Source organism: Alternaria arbusti (assembly GCF_024043155.1).
Source record: "Alternaria arbusti strain BMP 1465 chromosome Unknown scaffold_13, whole genome shotgun sequence".
NCBI lineage: Eukaryota > Fungi > Ascomycota > Dothideomycetes > Pleosporales > Pleosporaceae > Alternaria > Alternaria arbusti.
This window is the reverse complement of record NW_026249953.1, coordinates 509,535-524,647: the sequence shown is the minus strand read 5'-3', so window position 1 is coordinate 524,647 and position 15,113 is coordinate 509,535. Positions and strand designations below refer to the sequence as shown.

Sequence of the window (15,113 nt, the reverse complement as noted above, 5' to 3'; positions counted from 1 at the left end):
GTGGTTTGCCAGGGCGAATTGTCTTCATGTGCTCAACAGTACTCAGAGGTTGTCGTAGAATGGACTCCCCCTTGAACCGATCGGACCTCTCGAATCGCGGTACTTCAGAGTAGCCGCAGTTCGAGTGGCTCGATCGGTTCAAAGAAGAGGCTATCCTCCGACAACCTCCAAACACCGGAACAACGTTAAAAGTGTATATACAAACTGCTTTTCATTGCAGTTCTCTGCCATGTTCCCAATCAATGCAACTACCAAACCCATTCCCAGTTACCAGAACGCCTCGCTTTGAAACCCAATTACATATCGCAACACGGGAGGGTGCGCCGTGTCCTTCCAAGCACTAACACTGCAACGAACAAGTGACTCATTTGGCCCATTCCACTGTCTCCAGTGCAAGCATGACCAGAAGAAGAGTCGACGGCAGGATCCAGACAACGTAGCTCTGGAACAGAATTCTCGACATGGCGCCCATGTACACGTTGTTGATCTGGCAGATCTGTGCCAGCTGCAGCGCACTAGGTGCTCCACTGAGAAGGAAGCAAACAATGATGAAGATCGGGTCGTCGAGAATACTGACAGGCACGTACTTGGCGGTTAAAGCAAGCATAGGTGCCATGAGAAGCGTCGGAATAAGCATGCGGCTAACGAGAGAAGCAATGACAAGCTTCTTCTCAACACTTGGGTCTTCCATCGAGTGCTGGTCCTCCTTGGGCAGAGTGTTACGGGCAAGGTTGGCACCCAAGACGACCAAGATCAGGGGGACAGCGACTTGTCCGCTCTGGTTGACAGCGCGCGTCACGGAGTTGCTGACGAATGTTCCTGGGTCGAAGAAGAGGTGTTGTAGCGGAGGGATAGAGGCGACAAGGATGGCGATCAGCATAGCCCAGAGGGGAGGGTTCATAAAGTCCCAGACGCCCTTGAAGAACCTTGACAAAATATGGCCAATCTTGGCAAGAGGTCGCTGGAGCCATGTGGGAAGAGCATTGAAGACTCTGTTTCCAGCGCGAGTTGTAGAGACGGAAACGGTGCTGGCGGAGCGCTTCAATGCCATGCCAGCTCGCTTTGGCATTCCCTTGATACCCTTGGGAGCATTCTGCTTCTTCTTGTGCGCCTCGAGAACACCATTAAGATGACCGTTGGCATAGCCGTTGCTGCTTCCGCTCATGTCGCCTTGGCCCGGGACAGTTGCGTTGCCGTTGGTGGGTGTGATGAAGTCGGTCTCTGCCTGAGCGTCGCGGTTGAACAGAGAGTCTGAGTCGGACTCGTCGGAGTCAGCGGAAGTAGCGTAGCTGGTGACGTTGCCAGATTCGTAGTCAGAGTGCGAGTCATCGAGAAGACGTTGCGCCTCGTCATCGCTGTACTCTCCGTTCTCGATAGCACTGTTCTTGCCGCCATCTTCGTCTTTGTAGGCGCTGGCCGGCGCTAGGAGCACGTTGAAGCCCCATGTCCATCGCACGAGCTGGCCGAGTTGTTGGAAGATGAGTAGGTAGAGGATACCGCGCGCGCCGACATCGTTGTCGTTGTCGCCTGGAACCTTGTCCCAGTGCAGACCGGACAGTGTCTTGGAGAGGGAGATGACGAGGGAGATTGGAAGCGAGTTTGAGTTTCCGAAGACCTGAGAACGTCAGTTTGTGTTGTTTGCCTGGTTAGGAACATGACATACCGCCATGGCGACCACAAAGTTGGAGGCCCGTTTGTTGAATCTGCATACTTTCGATACGATGAGCGCGGCAAGGTAGGATATAAGTGTCTGTACGATGAAGATTACGGGAATGACGGCCAGATCAGCCAGCTTTTCGGCCGTCAGTTGCGATGCGAGCTTGGTAAAGACTGGATGTGGTTAGCTGAGGTTTGGAGGTTATGAAGAAGCTCGTTCTCGCGTTGTACCCGCAAACAGACCCATGTAGTTCAAAGGTACTCATAGGCTCCCCGTTGCTAATGTAGAGCTCGAGGAGTACCTCATGAATACAGCTTATGAAGGTGTGACTGATACAAACGAGCGTCATGGTTATCGGAGGTAGTCACTTACTAAGGCAGGGTGTAAACAGCTGCGTGTTGAGGTTGGCGAGGAACTTCTGGCTCTCCGCGTCGAATTGGCCCATTCGCGCGACAATGTAGCCAGGCGCGCTGACGCAGACAACCTCCATAACAGCCTCGAAGACGAGCAGGGTGAGGTTGGCGAAGTCGGGATGCGCACTGTGCTTGTTGCTCTTGAAGACATTGAACATGCCATTGTCGCCGTACTCGTACGACTGAGAGGCCATGGCGACGAAATCCGAGGAGTAAGTGGGAGGGCTGCGCAGGCGCAAGGCCTGGGGAGCCGAGAAGAAAGGCATGCCGATGCCAGAGGTGTTGTTGGGAAGGCGCGAGGGCGCGATGGGCACGGAAACACACGACTTATCTTGAAGCGCACCGCGTCTTGGCTGCGGACGCGCTATGGGCGGAGATCGACGTCACAGCCCGCTCCAAGTCTAGCGGAAAGGCAAGTTGAGCCGCGAGCCCTGCAGGAACTGTACGAGGAAGTCTGAATGGGTTAAGGAAGTCGTTTGGAAGAGCGATCGCCCAGCTACACGTCGCAAATGATTCACACACGGCCGTGGTGGGCTAGAGCTTATCGTCACCCAGCGCCTAGATGGGACTCAGGGCCTCTCAGCATCTCCCGCGTCCCTGCGCCTCAGGTCGGCGGGCTGGGCGGCATGCAGCTACATCGAAAACTGGCAGGACATCGGCCACACCGAATGCTGTCTTGACTGATGGGCAATGCATCAACTCACGCAGCATTCGCTAGGTTCCCCATGGCTTGGTCATTACCGCATACTGCTTCTGCGCGCGCAATCCTGCTGGCGAGACTCGGTTCGGGGCTGCTTAACCGCATACAGCTGCAGTCCCTGCTTGCGCATTCCCATGTCTGAGGCCAGGTGAAAGCAGGCTTACAGGCGGCCGGCGCACGCAAAGCAGGAACTGTCCCTAAGCCACCGCACTAGAAATATCGCGGGAGCCCCTTTTGCCAGCTGCATCTCCGTTGTACGCCATGGTGGTTACCGTGTGGCCAGACCCATCATTGTGAAATCATTCCAGATTGCAGCAGCACCAGTAGTAGCGTCGTCTCTGCAGCATCACGTCACAGCTCCAACTTGCACGCTACCAGACAACCCACAACCACGACACCTCCACCAGACTACCAGATCCGCTGAGATCGCCGCCGTCACTCCCTCCGCGGTGTAATCGCAGCCTCTGAACTCACCTCACACCTGCGCCTTTTATTCCTATCTCCCTACCCTCTTCCGCTTCCTCGCCCTAGTACCCCGCCAATATCAGGCCGCGACTTTTATCTGTCTTTCGCCATGGCCTCCAATCCCTCCACCCCCGACACGGAAGTCGACGCCGATACCGTCTTCGATAGTCCCTCGCCCTCGCCTGCACCCTCGAGTCCTACCGCCGATGCCACCCCGCCTGACGAACCCGCTGCCGAGCGCCCTCCTCCCCGAACTGCATCCACGACATCAGCCGCGACACCTAACATGACATCCTCCTCAACACCACTCGGAAACATCAACGCTGCCAGGAATCCCCGTCCTTCGAATCCTCCTACCATCTCCAGCCGAGGCAGCGGTCTCAATGTCTCCCAAGACATCCTTGCCAGGATACAGGCAGTGCATCTCGGCAGAAAGGGCGCTCCGCCGACTGGTCTGCCTGGTAGAGGGCCTGCGCCTCAGAGTCCTGGCCCATCTCCCGACAGCCGTAACCCCATGTCGCCGGGTCCTCACCCAGGAGGTGTACCCAGCAACTTCCGAATGCCTGTGAGACCGCCTGCGACTAACTTCCAATCGGCACCAGCAGTTCCTGGTCGTGGACCACCTGCCAAGCAGTCTATAGCAGAGAAGCGCGGCATGAGGTTCCCAGGCGGACTCCCAGGCGGATTGCCAGGCTCGTCCCCAACTGCAGGCGGTGCTCCTCCCGCCGGCAAGAAGAAGCCCGGATTGACTCTCTCGCAGATGAACGGAGGACCCGAACCTGATGCAGGCGCAGAACCGAAGAAACAAGAAACTCACTTTGACAAATTCTCTCAGTTCGTCGATACAAAAACCGGCAGTCTCAAGTTTGCCGGCAAGGCCGTCCTCAACTCAGACGGTGTGCAATTCGCGAGCGGTACCTCCTTCAACATCTCCCTGGACGAAGTTGATACACTAGACGAGCTTGGCAAGGGAAACTACGGCACAGTATACAAAGTTAGACATAGCAGACCGCGAATGCGGAAGCCAGGGCAGGGTCTAGCGGGTAACAAGGCTGCGCCAGGCTCGCCGTCGCGAAAGGAATTTGGCGAAGAAGCGAGCCCTACCAGTGCGAAGCCAGCTGCGGGGACCGGCATAGTCATGGCAATGAAGGAAGTGAGGCTCGAGTTGGACGACTCAAAGTTCGCTGCTATCATCATGGAACTCGACGTCCTGCATCGCTGCGTTTCACCCTTCATCGTCGACTTTTACGGTGCTTTCTTCCAGGAAGGTGCGGTGTACATCTGTATGGAATTCATGGACGGAGGCTCCATAGACAAACTTTACGCCGACGGTGTGCCCGAGGGCGTCTTGCGCAAGATCACCATGGCCACGACTATGGGTCTGAAGTCACTCAAGGATGATCACAACATCATTCACCGAGACGTGAAGCCTACCAACATTCTCATGAACACCAAGGGTGCGATCAAAATCTGTGATTTTGGTGTCAGTGGAAATCTCGTCGCCAGTATTGCCAAGACCAACATCGGGTGCCAAAGCTACATGGCACCTGAGAGGATATCTTCAGGCGGCATCGCACAAGCAGGCGCCAACCCTGGAGGCGGCACATACAGCGTACAAAGCGACATCTGGAGTTTGGGACTGACAATCATCGAGTGCGCTCTGGGGCGGTACCCGTACCCACCAGAGACGTACAACAACATCTTCAGTCAGCTCAGCGTAAGTTTTCACCTTGTGTTCCCACGTCAACTACTAACTCTCTCTAGGCTATTGTCGATGGTGAGCCTCCGGATCTGCCTGAGAGCGGATACTCTGACGCGGCGCGCAACTTTGTACGCGGCTGCTTGAACAAGATTCCCAACCTTCGGCCAACATATGCCATGCTGCTTCAACATGCATGGCTTGCACCTCTCGCGAAGCCCGACACAATTACAGAAGAAGACGAAGAGGAGGTTGAAGCCGCAGCCGAGGCCGAGGGTGGCGAAGCAGCAGGCGACCAGGGACCTGCTGAGGCGATCGAGCCTGTAGAAGATCAAGAAGTCGCCGACTGGGTCAAGGCTGCCATTGAGAAGAGGAGGAGCGGCAAGATGAAGGGCGTCGAGAAGCCCGCACTGCATGCCGCACCTCTTGATGCAGCGACACAGAGCCCATCACCTAACGGTACAAATGGGCTAGAAGAGGCGGGCTCAGTAGAAGCCGCGGCATAAACCTCTCGAATGGACGAAAATATTTGGCTCATTCACGAGAACATCAGGCCGCGCCAGTAGCAGCCTTATGGGTTTACGGCGTTGTATAGGCGTATTGCATGGGACGATTGTCGTGGAGCATTGAAATCGGGCCATTGAGCGTAGAGGACACATGTACCTAGCATAGCATACACCTTGTCCAACTGGACGAATAACACACTTCAAGTCGCCAACCTGCAGTCATTGGATGTAGTGAGGAATCATATGTGGCTTTACTGTCTGCTTACAGAACCGCGTCTTCGTAGTGGAGGAATTGCTGTCGGCGTTGCATGGTTGGGAGTGACGTAAGCGGAGAGCGCTTTGACACGTGATCGGAACCCCTGCTTAGCCAAGATTGCTCGCGGCGGCCATCTGTCGTGGTGCGGGAAAGAACACAGTGGTCGGAACAACTTCAATAAGTAGCCACGACCTTCTTTCGTACGCCGCCCCCACCTTCTTTGTAATGCCACAGGCCTAGCATCACTTTTCTTCCCTTCTGCTGGAATCGTAGTCGACAAACCCCGCAATCACCTTCAGTCGCTCTCTCGCGTACTCAGACACGTCCGTAAGGACAGACATTCGCCATGTCCGGGACAGATTACAACTACGATGAACAGGTACACTTTGCATGCGCCACAAATGTAAACAAATGCTAACAACCTGCAGGGCCAGTTCTTCCCCTACTTCATCCTTACCGTTACCACTCTCGTCACCGTTCCGACTACAATTTCATTCTTCAGATCAAGCAAAGGTGCGCGCTCCTCGCCACTTCCACGTAGCGCCATACTAATACATCACCAGAGCTCGAGAACACTGGATCGCGGATAGAGTCTGACTTCACCCCCGAACATGCCGATCTCATCCAAGGACAGCGCAAGAAGCAGAAGCGACTCGAGAGGAGGATAAAGCGGGGTCTTCTCATGGTGGGCGGATGGGCGATGAATGCCGCCATGATATACCTCATCAGCACTACTACACGGAGTACGCCTGATATCTGGGATCCCTATGAGGTGCTGGGTGTCTCTACGGTACGACCGCTGCCTCTGTCGCGAGCTTTGGACAGCCTGCTAACTTGCACATCAGGGCGCCGATGAGAGGGCGATCAAGAAGCACTACCGAAAACTGTCCCTCACTATGCACCCCGATAAGGCACGCCCAGACCCCGAGAAGAACATTACCATACAATCCATCAACGACCACTGGGTCGACGTCGTGAAGGCGTTCAAGGCTCTTACCGACGAAGAGATCCGCCGGAACTTCCTCGAATTCGGTCACCCAGATGGCAAGCAAAGTTTCAGCATCGGCATTGCGCTACCTCAATGGCTCGTGACGGAAGGAGCTGGCAAATACGTCCTGCTCATCTATGCGCTCGCCCTCGGTGTCATTCTCCCATACACGGTCGGAAAGTGGTGGTACGGAACACAGAAGCTGACCAAGGATAAAGTCCTGGTAGCCAGCGCTGGCAAGGTTTTCCGCGATTACGACAACGACCAAGGCGAGGTGGGTGTCATACACGCGCTCAGCAGCGGAGAGGAGTTCAACGAAGTTCTCACTGGACACAAAGCGGAGAATGGTCTTTCGAAGCTCGAACAGAAGGTCCTCTCTGAGAACTCTGGATCTCTCATTGCGCAAACACTCACCAAGAAGGACCGACAGAAGCTAGACGATCTGGAGGACAGCCGGCGACGCAAGGTTCTGACTTTGTTGTGGGCATACCTTGGCCGCGTTGAACTGGACGACGAGACTCTGAACGACGAGAAGTTCGAGGTCGCGCCAATCGCACTCCGACTCAATGAAGCTTACACCGCCATCGCTCTCGCATACGGCAACACCAAGGCGATACTATCGGCTTACAGGACCTCTCAGAATCTCATCCAAGCTCTACGACCAGGCGCATCACCGCTTGAGCAGCTGCCACATTTCACACCCGATGTTGCCAGTGCGGCTGAGGCTGCGCGAGCAAAGTCACACTTGACCATCCAAGAGTTCATGCAAATACCCGAAGCTGAACGTAAGGCTCGTGTTGTCAAGTTTGGTCTCCTATCCCAAGAACAATACAGCACAGCCATGACTGTAGCCTCGCGCATTCCAATGTTTCATCTGGAAAAGGCATTCTTCAAGGTCGTTGGTGAGCGTTTTGTCACACCTAGCAGCTTGGTCCAGTTCGTACTCAAGGGTCGTTTCATCCCGACCGCTGCCACCAACGTCCCCGAGGTCAACCCGAAGGACCTACTAGATATCGATCCCGCGGAAGGCGATGTTGCTGCAATCACCGGACGTAAGAACGACCGTTCTGGAGAGAAGCCCATCCAACCGCCTCTAGCATTCGCTCCATACTACGCTCGCGACCACGCGCCAAGATGGCATGTATTCCTTGCAGACAGCAAGCAAGGACGTATTGCAGTACCACCATTCACTTTCTCGACTTTCGACAAGCCCATCCTTGACGAGAGCGGTAACCCCACCTACAATGTACAGACTCTCAAGATGCAGTTCGGCGCACCACCACAGCCTGGCAGCTACACCTTCGTCATGCACATGATCTGTGATAGTTACATCGGCATGGACACCAAGATGGAGGTTACCCTTGTTGTCGAGGATGCCAGTAAAGCGGAAGAGGTAGAAGAGGAAGACGAGATCAGCGAACCAGAAGAGGGTAAGACAATCTTATATCAAGCGTATGTAACAATGCTAACACATCCGCAGATTCATTGGCAGGCCAAATGCACCAAATGAAGACCGGAGCCCCACCAAAGAAGCGGAAACAGATCACCAATGACGACAGCAGCGGCAGTGACACCGAAGGCGACGTCGAATCCGAGAGTGAAACCGACACTGACACCGACTCGGATGATGAGTAGAAACCTCCATCCAGTCTACCAGTAAAATGGTTCTCAATCTCTTTTTGGGGCTATGAATTTTGTGTTACAAGAGACTAGCTGCCTCGCACTATCGAGTTGGCCTCAATTCCTCACTCTTCCTACAGGCTCCCTTCGGAGCTGAGGGGTATTCCTCAGGATTCTCTTTATGTCGTAACACGTGGCGCGGCAAGAAGGCATTAGTAGGCGTTCCGGAGAGGGTTATATACAATGGCGCGCGTTTTGAAAGTTGGAATGAGGGATTCGCTTTCTCGAATTTCGATTGCTGTGAGCGCTTTTGACTGCTATGGAAGATTCCGTTCATTGAAGAGGAAGAACGAGAAGCGCGACTACTACATGGGAATAGGAGAGGATCATTTGGAGTATTGATGCGTGTGTGTAGATATCCAGGTCAGAAATTGACGTTGAGTAACTTTCGACATGATGGCGCCTTCTCCATCTTCATCTTCATCTCCATCTACCCATCCTATCCTGCCTGTGATGAGGAAATTGGCAACTCCGCTAAATATAGACAGGATCAACCAAGAACCTTTTCTCCCGACCAAGCCTGAGCTAAGAACGATCTCCCTGGCCTGTTACCGTCGATCAAGCACGTTAGCCTCAGGAAGACAAGGCATCCGAGAAAAAGACGAACACCTGGCCTGACCTTAATGCATATACGATATCATCGATATGCGTGTCCCTTGTCGGGGATCTGCAACGTGGCTGGTGCGTTCCTCAACTGGTGGGGTTTCAGGTGCGTCGCAGCGTGTGGTGTTCACTCATCACCTCGACAGAGTCGACACCTTCAAACGGGAAGTAGCGATGTGACAGCTATGGCAGAGTCAGGGCAAAATAGTAAGAGTAGTGATATAGGTGATTGTGATTGGCGAGTTAGGGGTGCATATGGGGGTGGTGGTGGTGCAGTGGCATCGACTCGTGGGTATCAACACAAAGGGAAGCGTTTGCTATCGGCATGAACAGTAAGTGAGGAGCATGAACACGAAGGATAGATTTCTTATCGACAAGAAGAGCAAGTATGACGGTAGCTTGGGTATCGCATAGTGGTCTTACGACAACGGTTCGTGTGTACGCGCACAACCACCAAGCATCCTTTCCATCTCCACACGCAGCACAGTCGCACTTGAACGCAGCACAGTCCCAGATCAACGCAGATCGACGTCCCCTTCCCCTGCCCAGCGTAACCGAAAATCACCGAAAATACTGCCTGAGGACGTCGCTAAGGCATGAAGCAGCGACCCCAGCCTTGGCTCCCGATCGGATACCACGGCTCCGCTAACCTAAGGCTCATACAACAAGGCCTCAGGTCGCAAGGCAATCAGGACAAAACAGTCAAGCAAATCTTGGCAACCGTTTTAGTGCACATCATCTGTCTTGGCAAGATACGGGAGTGGAGTGCGCCGGTAGCAAAGTGTGCCAGTGGCGAGTTACTGAGGCACCCAAGGCTACGATGGTACGTGTGTCACATCTCTACGGCAATACAGGGGCGGCAAAGGCAAGTACCGACATATCGATGTGTTCCCTGGGCATTAACGACGTCGTTTTGTCGATGGCAGTGGTTGGATAAAAGCTGAAGGAAGGACGCATGAGTTTACCTTCTCATCCCACACTCACTCTTCTTCCGGCCTTCTTCAGTCCTTCCTTCCTTAATTCCCGCTTTCGATTCTTTTAGCGACTTTGATAGTCTGCTTATTTCCACTTTCTTTGAACCTTTTATACACATACGTCTGTGACGTTTAATCTTTACCTTCTTTATAATCACGATACTACCGTCTTTACCCTTTTAGGACTACTTCATCATCAACATGTCTATCAAGGCTATTGCTACTATCGCGCTTGCGGCTGGTCTCGCTGGTAAGTTCTCCAAACCAAACACTCAATCATATGACGCAACATACTAATCCACCCTCACAGCCGCAAAGCCCATCAACACCCCTGCCAAGCGCCAAATCGGCTTCAACTCCGTCGTCAACGGCTTCAACGGCAACGACGGCGCCTTCAACTTCATCGACGGCTTCAACAACTTCAACCAGCAACAACAAGTAATCCAGATCCAGCAGGAGAACCTCCAGATCATCGACAACGGACGTCAACAAGCCGTCGTCCAGCAAGTGGAGCAAGTCCTCATCGTCGACCAGGTCAACAACGGCTTCAACAACGACCTCAACAACCTCTTCCGCAAGAGCAACTTCCAGAACCAGTTCCGCGATGTCGCCACTGTTACCCTTGTTGTGCAGGAGATCCAGATCGCCATCGACGACGGCCGCGGCAACCAAGTCCAGCAAAACATCTTCGCTCAGTCCGCCGTTGTCGCTAACCGCGGCGCCCGCGAGACACAGACTGTCATGGTCTTCGACAGCCGCACGCTGATCGCCCAGGACATTCTCGGCGGCGACGCCTTCGGCAAGCTCGGTGGCTTCGGCGGTATCGCAGGCGCGACTGGCGCGTTGGACGGCGCAATGCCCACCAAGACAGCTGGTATCCAGCTCTTCGGTGCGAAGCCCACTTGGTCGGCTGTTGCCGAGGACCCAGCTGCGACTCTCGGTGCTATCTGGCAGGGTGCTCTCCAGGACCTCCAAGATGCGCAGAACGACGAAGCGGACAACAAGCTCAACGAACAGATTGCTGCTGAGGAGTTGAAGGCGCTTCTCGAGGGTCAAGACGGCCAGGACGACAACAAGGATGACGAGGACAACGCCGACGACAAGGCCGCTGAGGAGGAAGCCAAGAAGGCGGAAGAGGAGGCTAAGAAGCAAGAGGAAGAGCAGAAGAAGGCTGAGGAGGAAGCTGCCAAGGCCGACGCTGAGGAGGCTAAGAAGCAGGAAGAGGAGCAGAAGAAGGCTGATGAGGCTGCTAAGCAGGAGGCTGAGCAGGAGAAGAAGGCTGAGGAGGAGGCCGCGAAGAAGGAGGCTGAAGATGCGAAGAAGGCAGAGGAAGAGGCTGCTAAGAAGGATGCCGAGGAGCAGAAGAAGGCGGACGAGGAGGCTAAGGCTCAGGATGAAGCGGACAAGAAGGCTGAGGAGGAGGCGAAGAAAGCTGAAGAAGCCAAGGCTGCTGAGGAAAAGAAGGCAGAGTAAGATACTCTAGAGTGATGGCTCGCGCTCTCTGCAGCAGAGCGACGATGCGCGGAATATGTATACCCTGAGAGGCTTTTGTTAGTTGCTCTCTTACCTACCTAGGTAGTTCAAGTGCTGCGTTTGCAGGACCGGTATCAGCGAGACTGGACCGCGAAAATTGGTTACGAAATTGAATGAATAAATTTCCTTCTTTCACTACATGGCGCACTAGTCTAAATGCATTTACGGTGACGGGATGAGCTCGTGTTGATGTACTCACCTTCAATAATAGTGAAATGTCAATTTCTGCTGATTGTGACGACTTTTATCGGGTTATCTCTCCACACTATGGGCTTCGCATTCTCTCCCGATGTTAAATTATTAGGCATCGAGACTACAAACATGCCATCGCCTCCTGTATTACTGCGCCTCTACTGCAACAAGACTCGGCTACTGATCGGAAGCATACTGCTTTTCATCTGCCTGCATATATTGTTTGGTTGCTCAATCTTCAACCTTGTCCCATCGGGTACACCTGCTACCCCAAATCTCGCCAACGCTATACCCGAATCCATACCCTGGACTCCTAAAAGATTGCAAGCAGACCTGCGCATCTCAAAAGCGACCATATTATACAACTTCAGGCAACATGATAGAGACAATCTCGCCCTCGACGAACTCCACACCCAAAACTTCAGATACACAAGCCACATTCTCCAAACACCTATAGTGCGAGGCGCTCTGAACAAGTTCCTCTACCTCCAGTCTCTCATCATCACCGAACTTCAAAAACCAATCGAAGATCAAAAAGAATGGATACTCTACCACGACCCTACCGTCATCCTCGCAAATCAACACATACCACTCCACCACTTCCTCCCACCCATCACGGATGTCGAAACATTCAAGACCCTGTCTATCATTGCTACGAAATCCGAAAGTGAAGAACTAAGTGCCGCGGTCTTCTTCATTCGGGTTAGCGGCGGCTCACTGCGTATCTTGACTGAAGCCATGGAGATGATATACAACTTGCCAGACAACGGAGATGAAAACGAGGAATTTAATGTGGCAGCGACAGTCCTCCAAACTATCCTATCCCGCCCCCACCACCTCGAACACGCCATCTATCAACCCGCTGAATGGTATAATAGTACCTCGTCTCTCTTCTACCAGCCCTACTATCTAACGCTGGCGCATCGTCTCCTCCCCGTCCACTACACCCAAACTATACCAGGTGAAAAAGAAGGAAGCAGTCTGATGTTCCCTGATGCAGACACGGTACACCGTTTTTGGCACGTTGTGCGTGAAGCGCGGCGCGTGTTGAACGAAGCGAAGGAAAAGGGCCATACGAGTGAACAGGGAGAGTGGTGGGAGATGGTAGCGGAGGTGAAGGAATGGGTTGAGGGTAGGGCTTGGGACACGGAGGAGTTGGAAAGAAGGGTAAGGGTCCTGAGGGAGGGGTTGGATATTGGCTGATCTCTTACAATTGAGCATGAATCTGGTGACAGTAGGTTCACGGTGCGGTGACCATGTCATGAGTTATTTTGCGGGTTGTCTCGATCGGCCTGCTGTTTTGAGACGGAGGCAGTTGGAAGGATTCCGCGGCCGGGATGAATGCTTCTAATCTGAGCACATGGATTTTACTGAGCTTGGGGGAAATGACGACGTAGGGCGCAGGCCAAGTCGGACGACTCTCCTCCGGACGGTTCTCCTCTTCCAATCATGTATGATGGTTGAACTGGGCGTCTCGGGTAGCACGGCTTGATGTCGAGTAAGCGAGGTTTTATCCCCGGACTGCATGCTCGACATCTCTTCATATAGTAACATATCGCGTGCCCACAGTTCGAGATGTAGAGGACTCCTCTATACTCACTGCTCACCATGCCGCCATCACCAGAAATAATACCAGTGCAAGACACCGCACCACCAATTAACCCATCCAAAAAGACCACAGCACCCAAGACCAACCAGCCAACTCCAAACAACGCAGCAGAGCCCTACTCCGCCTTCCCGCAATCCACCCGCACCTACCTAACCTACATCCTCGGCATAATCCAACTAATCTCCACCCTAACAACAACAATCTACTTCCCGCTCATCCCCACCCTCAGCACCCACTTCTCCGTCTCCATCCAAGCCATCAACTTAACCGTAACCGTTTACGCAATCTGCCAAGCCATATCCCCGGGTATATTCGGTTCACTGGCAGATTCCTATGGCCGCCGACCCGTACTACTCGGTCTCGTTACTATGTACACGCTAGCGAGTCTGGGTCTCGCGTTGAACAAGAACAATTATCCGGTGTTGATTACGCTGCGAGCGTTTCAGAGTATAGGTGGTTCGGCGACGGTGCCGATAGCGTATGGGATTGTGGCTGATGTTGCTGTGGTGTCGGAAAGAGGGGGGATGTTGGGACCGATGTTGTCGACTTGTAATGGGATTTCGGCGTTTGGACCGGTTATTGGTGGGGCGTTGGCGATGAAGTCGACGGGGCATATGGGCGTCTTCATGGCGCTGTTGGGGATTGCGGTTTTGTGTCTTCTTCTCGTGGGGTTTGTGCTGCCGGAGACGTCGAGGGGGATTGTGGGAATGGAGGGAGGCCTGCGACGGGGGTTTGGCGGACTTGGATATCGCTTCTCGGACGGAAGAGTAGCGATCAGGCGGTGTCCACTGTTACGGAGCGAAATGCGATGCCCAAGCCTTCCCAGACACTCTCGAGAATCTTCGACTCGATACGCATGATCCGTCATCCGGACGCTGCCGTGATTCTCTGGATGGTCGCTTCGTCCTACGGAATCTACTATACCTTCCAAGTGGCCCATTCCGTCATCTTCAAAGACCTATACAACTACAACGAGCTACAAATCGGACTAAGCTTCCTACCTGCGCTGGCTGGCATGACAATCGGCGGGACGATAGCCGGCAAACTCATGGACATAAACTACGCGCACCACGCGCGTCAAGCCGAGATTGTCGACCCAGCGAACATTCTGGACTTCCCAATCGAACGCGCTCGATTCAGGAATATGGTTCCATTGATTCTAATCGAGACGGCACTGGTGATAGGCTATGGATGGACGGTGCAACAACACACTCACCCTGCCGTCCCTCTTGTACTGGAATTCTTCGTTTCCGCACTGGCTACGCTGCTGAGTCATACTGCGAATGCGCTGCTCGTGGATGTGTTTCCTGAAGTACCGAGCACGGCGTACGCGTCGGGTCAGCTTGCGCGAGGGGCGTTTAGTGCTGCGTCTGCTGCTATCATTGATCCTCTGGTGCGCGCTGTGGGTCGCGGGTGGTACTTTACCATCTTCGCGGCGTTTACCGAGACGGGCTGTTTAACGTGTGTGACTTTGAGTCGGTGGGCTGGTATGAAGTGGCGGCGGAAGAGGTATTTGAGAGCGAGTCGCGAGTCTGGAGAGAGCGCGAGTAACCAGGGAGTTTGAGACTGGTTCCCGCCCGCTGGCAACTACGATCATCAGGATCATCATCCCGGATTTTGATCGAGCTCTGGAGTCAGAGAACTTGTCGTGTTACTTTTTTCGACGCGCCTTTGAAACTCGGGTGGCTGGCATCGCGTCTGAGGTTGGCGTTCAGGCATCACGCTAGCCGCTTGCGGCTGACATCGAACGCGCCTGACCATCTTATCACAGTCTACACCATCACTCCAGAAGAAAGTATAGATTACCAAGCCAGCCATCAATTTTTCAAAGTCGCATA

The 15,113-nt window shown here is 53.7% G+C and overlaps 7 protein-coding genes across 7 annotated transcripts; 6 read left to right on the top strand and 1 right to left on the bottom strand.

The window, feature by feature from the left end:
• Nucleotides 1-364: 364 nt before the first annotated feature.
• J4E86_008451 (uncharacterized protein) lies at nt 365-2,264 on the bottom strand (the record flags this gene model as incomplete). The annotated part of the gene is made up of 3 exons (XM_051448963.1): nt 365-1,615; nt 1,664-1,830; nt 2,030-2,264. 3 exons carry the CDS (start codon nt 2,262-2,264, stop codon nt 365-367), a joined length of 1,653 nt encoding a protein of 550 aa, XP_051299960.1.
• A 1,080-nt stretch (nt 2,265-3,344) lies between these two features.
• Nucleotides 3,345-5,440, top strand: J4E86_008450 (uncharacterized protein; the record flags this gene model as incomplete). The annotated part of the gene is made up of 2 exons (XM_051448962.1): nt 3,345-4,952; nt 5,000-5,440. The coding sequence occupies 2 exons, from the start codon at nt 3,345-3,347 to the stop codon at nt 5,438-5,440; spliced, it is 2,049 nt and encodes a 682-aa protein (XP_051299959.1).
• A 602-nt stretch (nt 5,441-6,042) lies between these two features.
• Nucleotides 6,043-8,319, top strand: J4E86_008449 (uncharacterized protein; the record flags this gene model as incomplete). The annotated part of the gene is made up of 5 exons (XM_051448961.1): nt 6,043-6,075; nt 6,125-6,209; nt 6,260-6,486; nt 6,542-8,114; nt 8,165-8,319. 5 exons carry the CDS (start codon nt 6,043-6,045, stop codon nt 8,317-8,319), a joined length of 2,073 nt encoding a protein of 690 aa, XP_051299958.1.
• Nucleotides 8,320-10,142: 1,823 nt separating this feature from the next.
• Nucleotides 10,143-11,414, top strand: J4E86_008448 (uncharacterized protein; the record flags this gene model as incomplete). Its single annotated transcript, XM_051448960.1, has 2 exons — nt 10,143-10,191; nt 10,252-11,414. The coding sequence occupies 2 exons, from the start codon at nt 10,143-10,145 to the stop codon at nt 11,412-11,414; spliced, it is 1,212 nt and encodes a 403-aa protein (XP_051299957.1).
• A 327-nt stretch (nt 11,415-11,741) lies between these two features.
• J4E86_008447 (uncharacterized protein) lies at nt 11,742-12,869 on the top strand (the record flags this gene model as incomplete). The annotated part of the gene is made up of 1 exon (XM_051448959.1): nt 11,742-12,869. One exon carries the CDS (start codon nt 11,742-11,744, stop codon nt 12,867-12,869), a length of 1,128 nt encoding a protein of 375 aa, XP_051299956.1.
• A 405-nt stretch (nt 12,870-13,274) lies between these two features.
• J4E86_008446 (uncharacterized protein) lies at nt 13,275-13,656 on the top strand (the record flags this gene model as incomplete). The annotated part of the gene is made up of 2 exons (XM_051448958.1): nt 13,275-13,544; nt 13,603-13,656. 2 exons carry the CDS (start codon nt 13,275-13,277, stop codon nt 13,654-13,656), a joined length of 324 nt encoding a protein of 107 aa, XP_051299955.1.
• Nucleotides 13,657-14,083: 427 nt separating this feature from the next.
• On the top strand, nt 14,084-14,839 carry J4E86_008445 (uncharacterized protein; the record flags this gene model as incomplete). The annotated part of the gene is made up of 2 exons (XM_051448957.1): nt 14,084-14,736; nt 14,794-14,839. The coding sequence occupies 2 exons, from the start codon at nt 14,084-14,086 to the stop codon at nt 14,837-14,839; spliced, it is 699 nt and encodes a 232-aa protein (XP_051299954.1).
• Between the last annotated feature and the right edge of the window lie 274 nt (nt 14,840-15,113).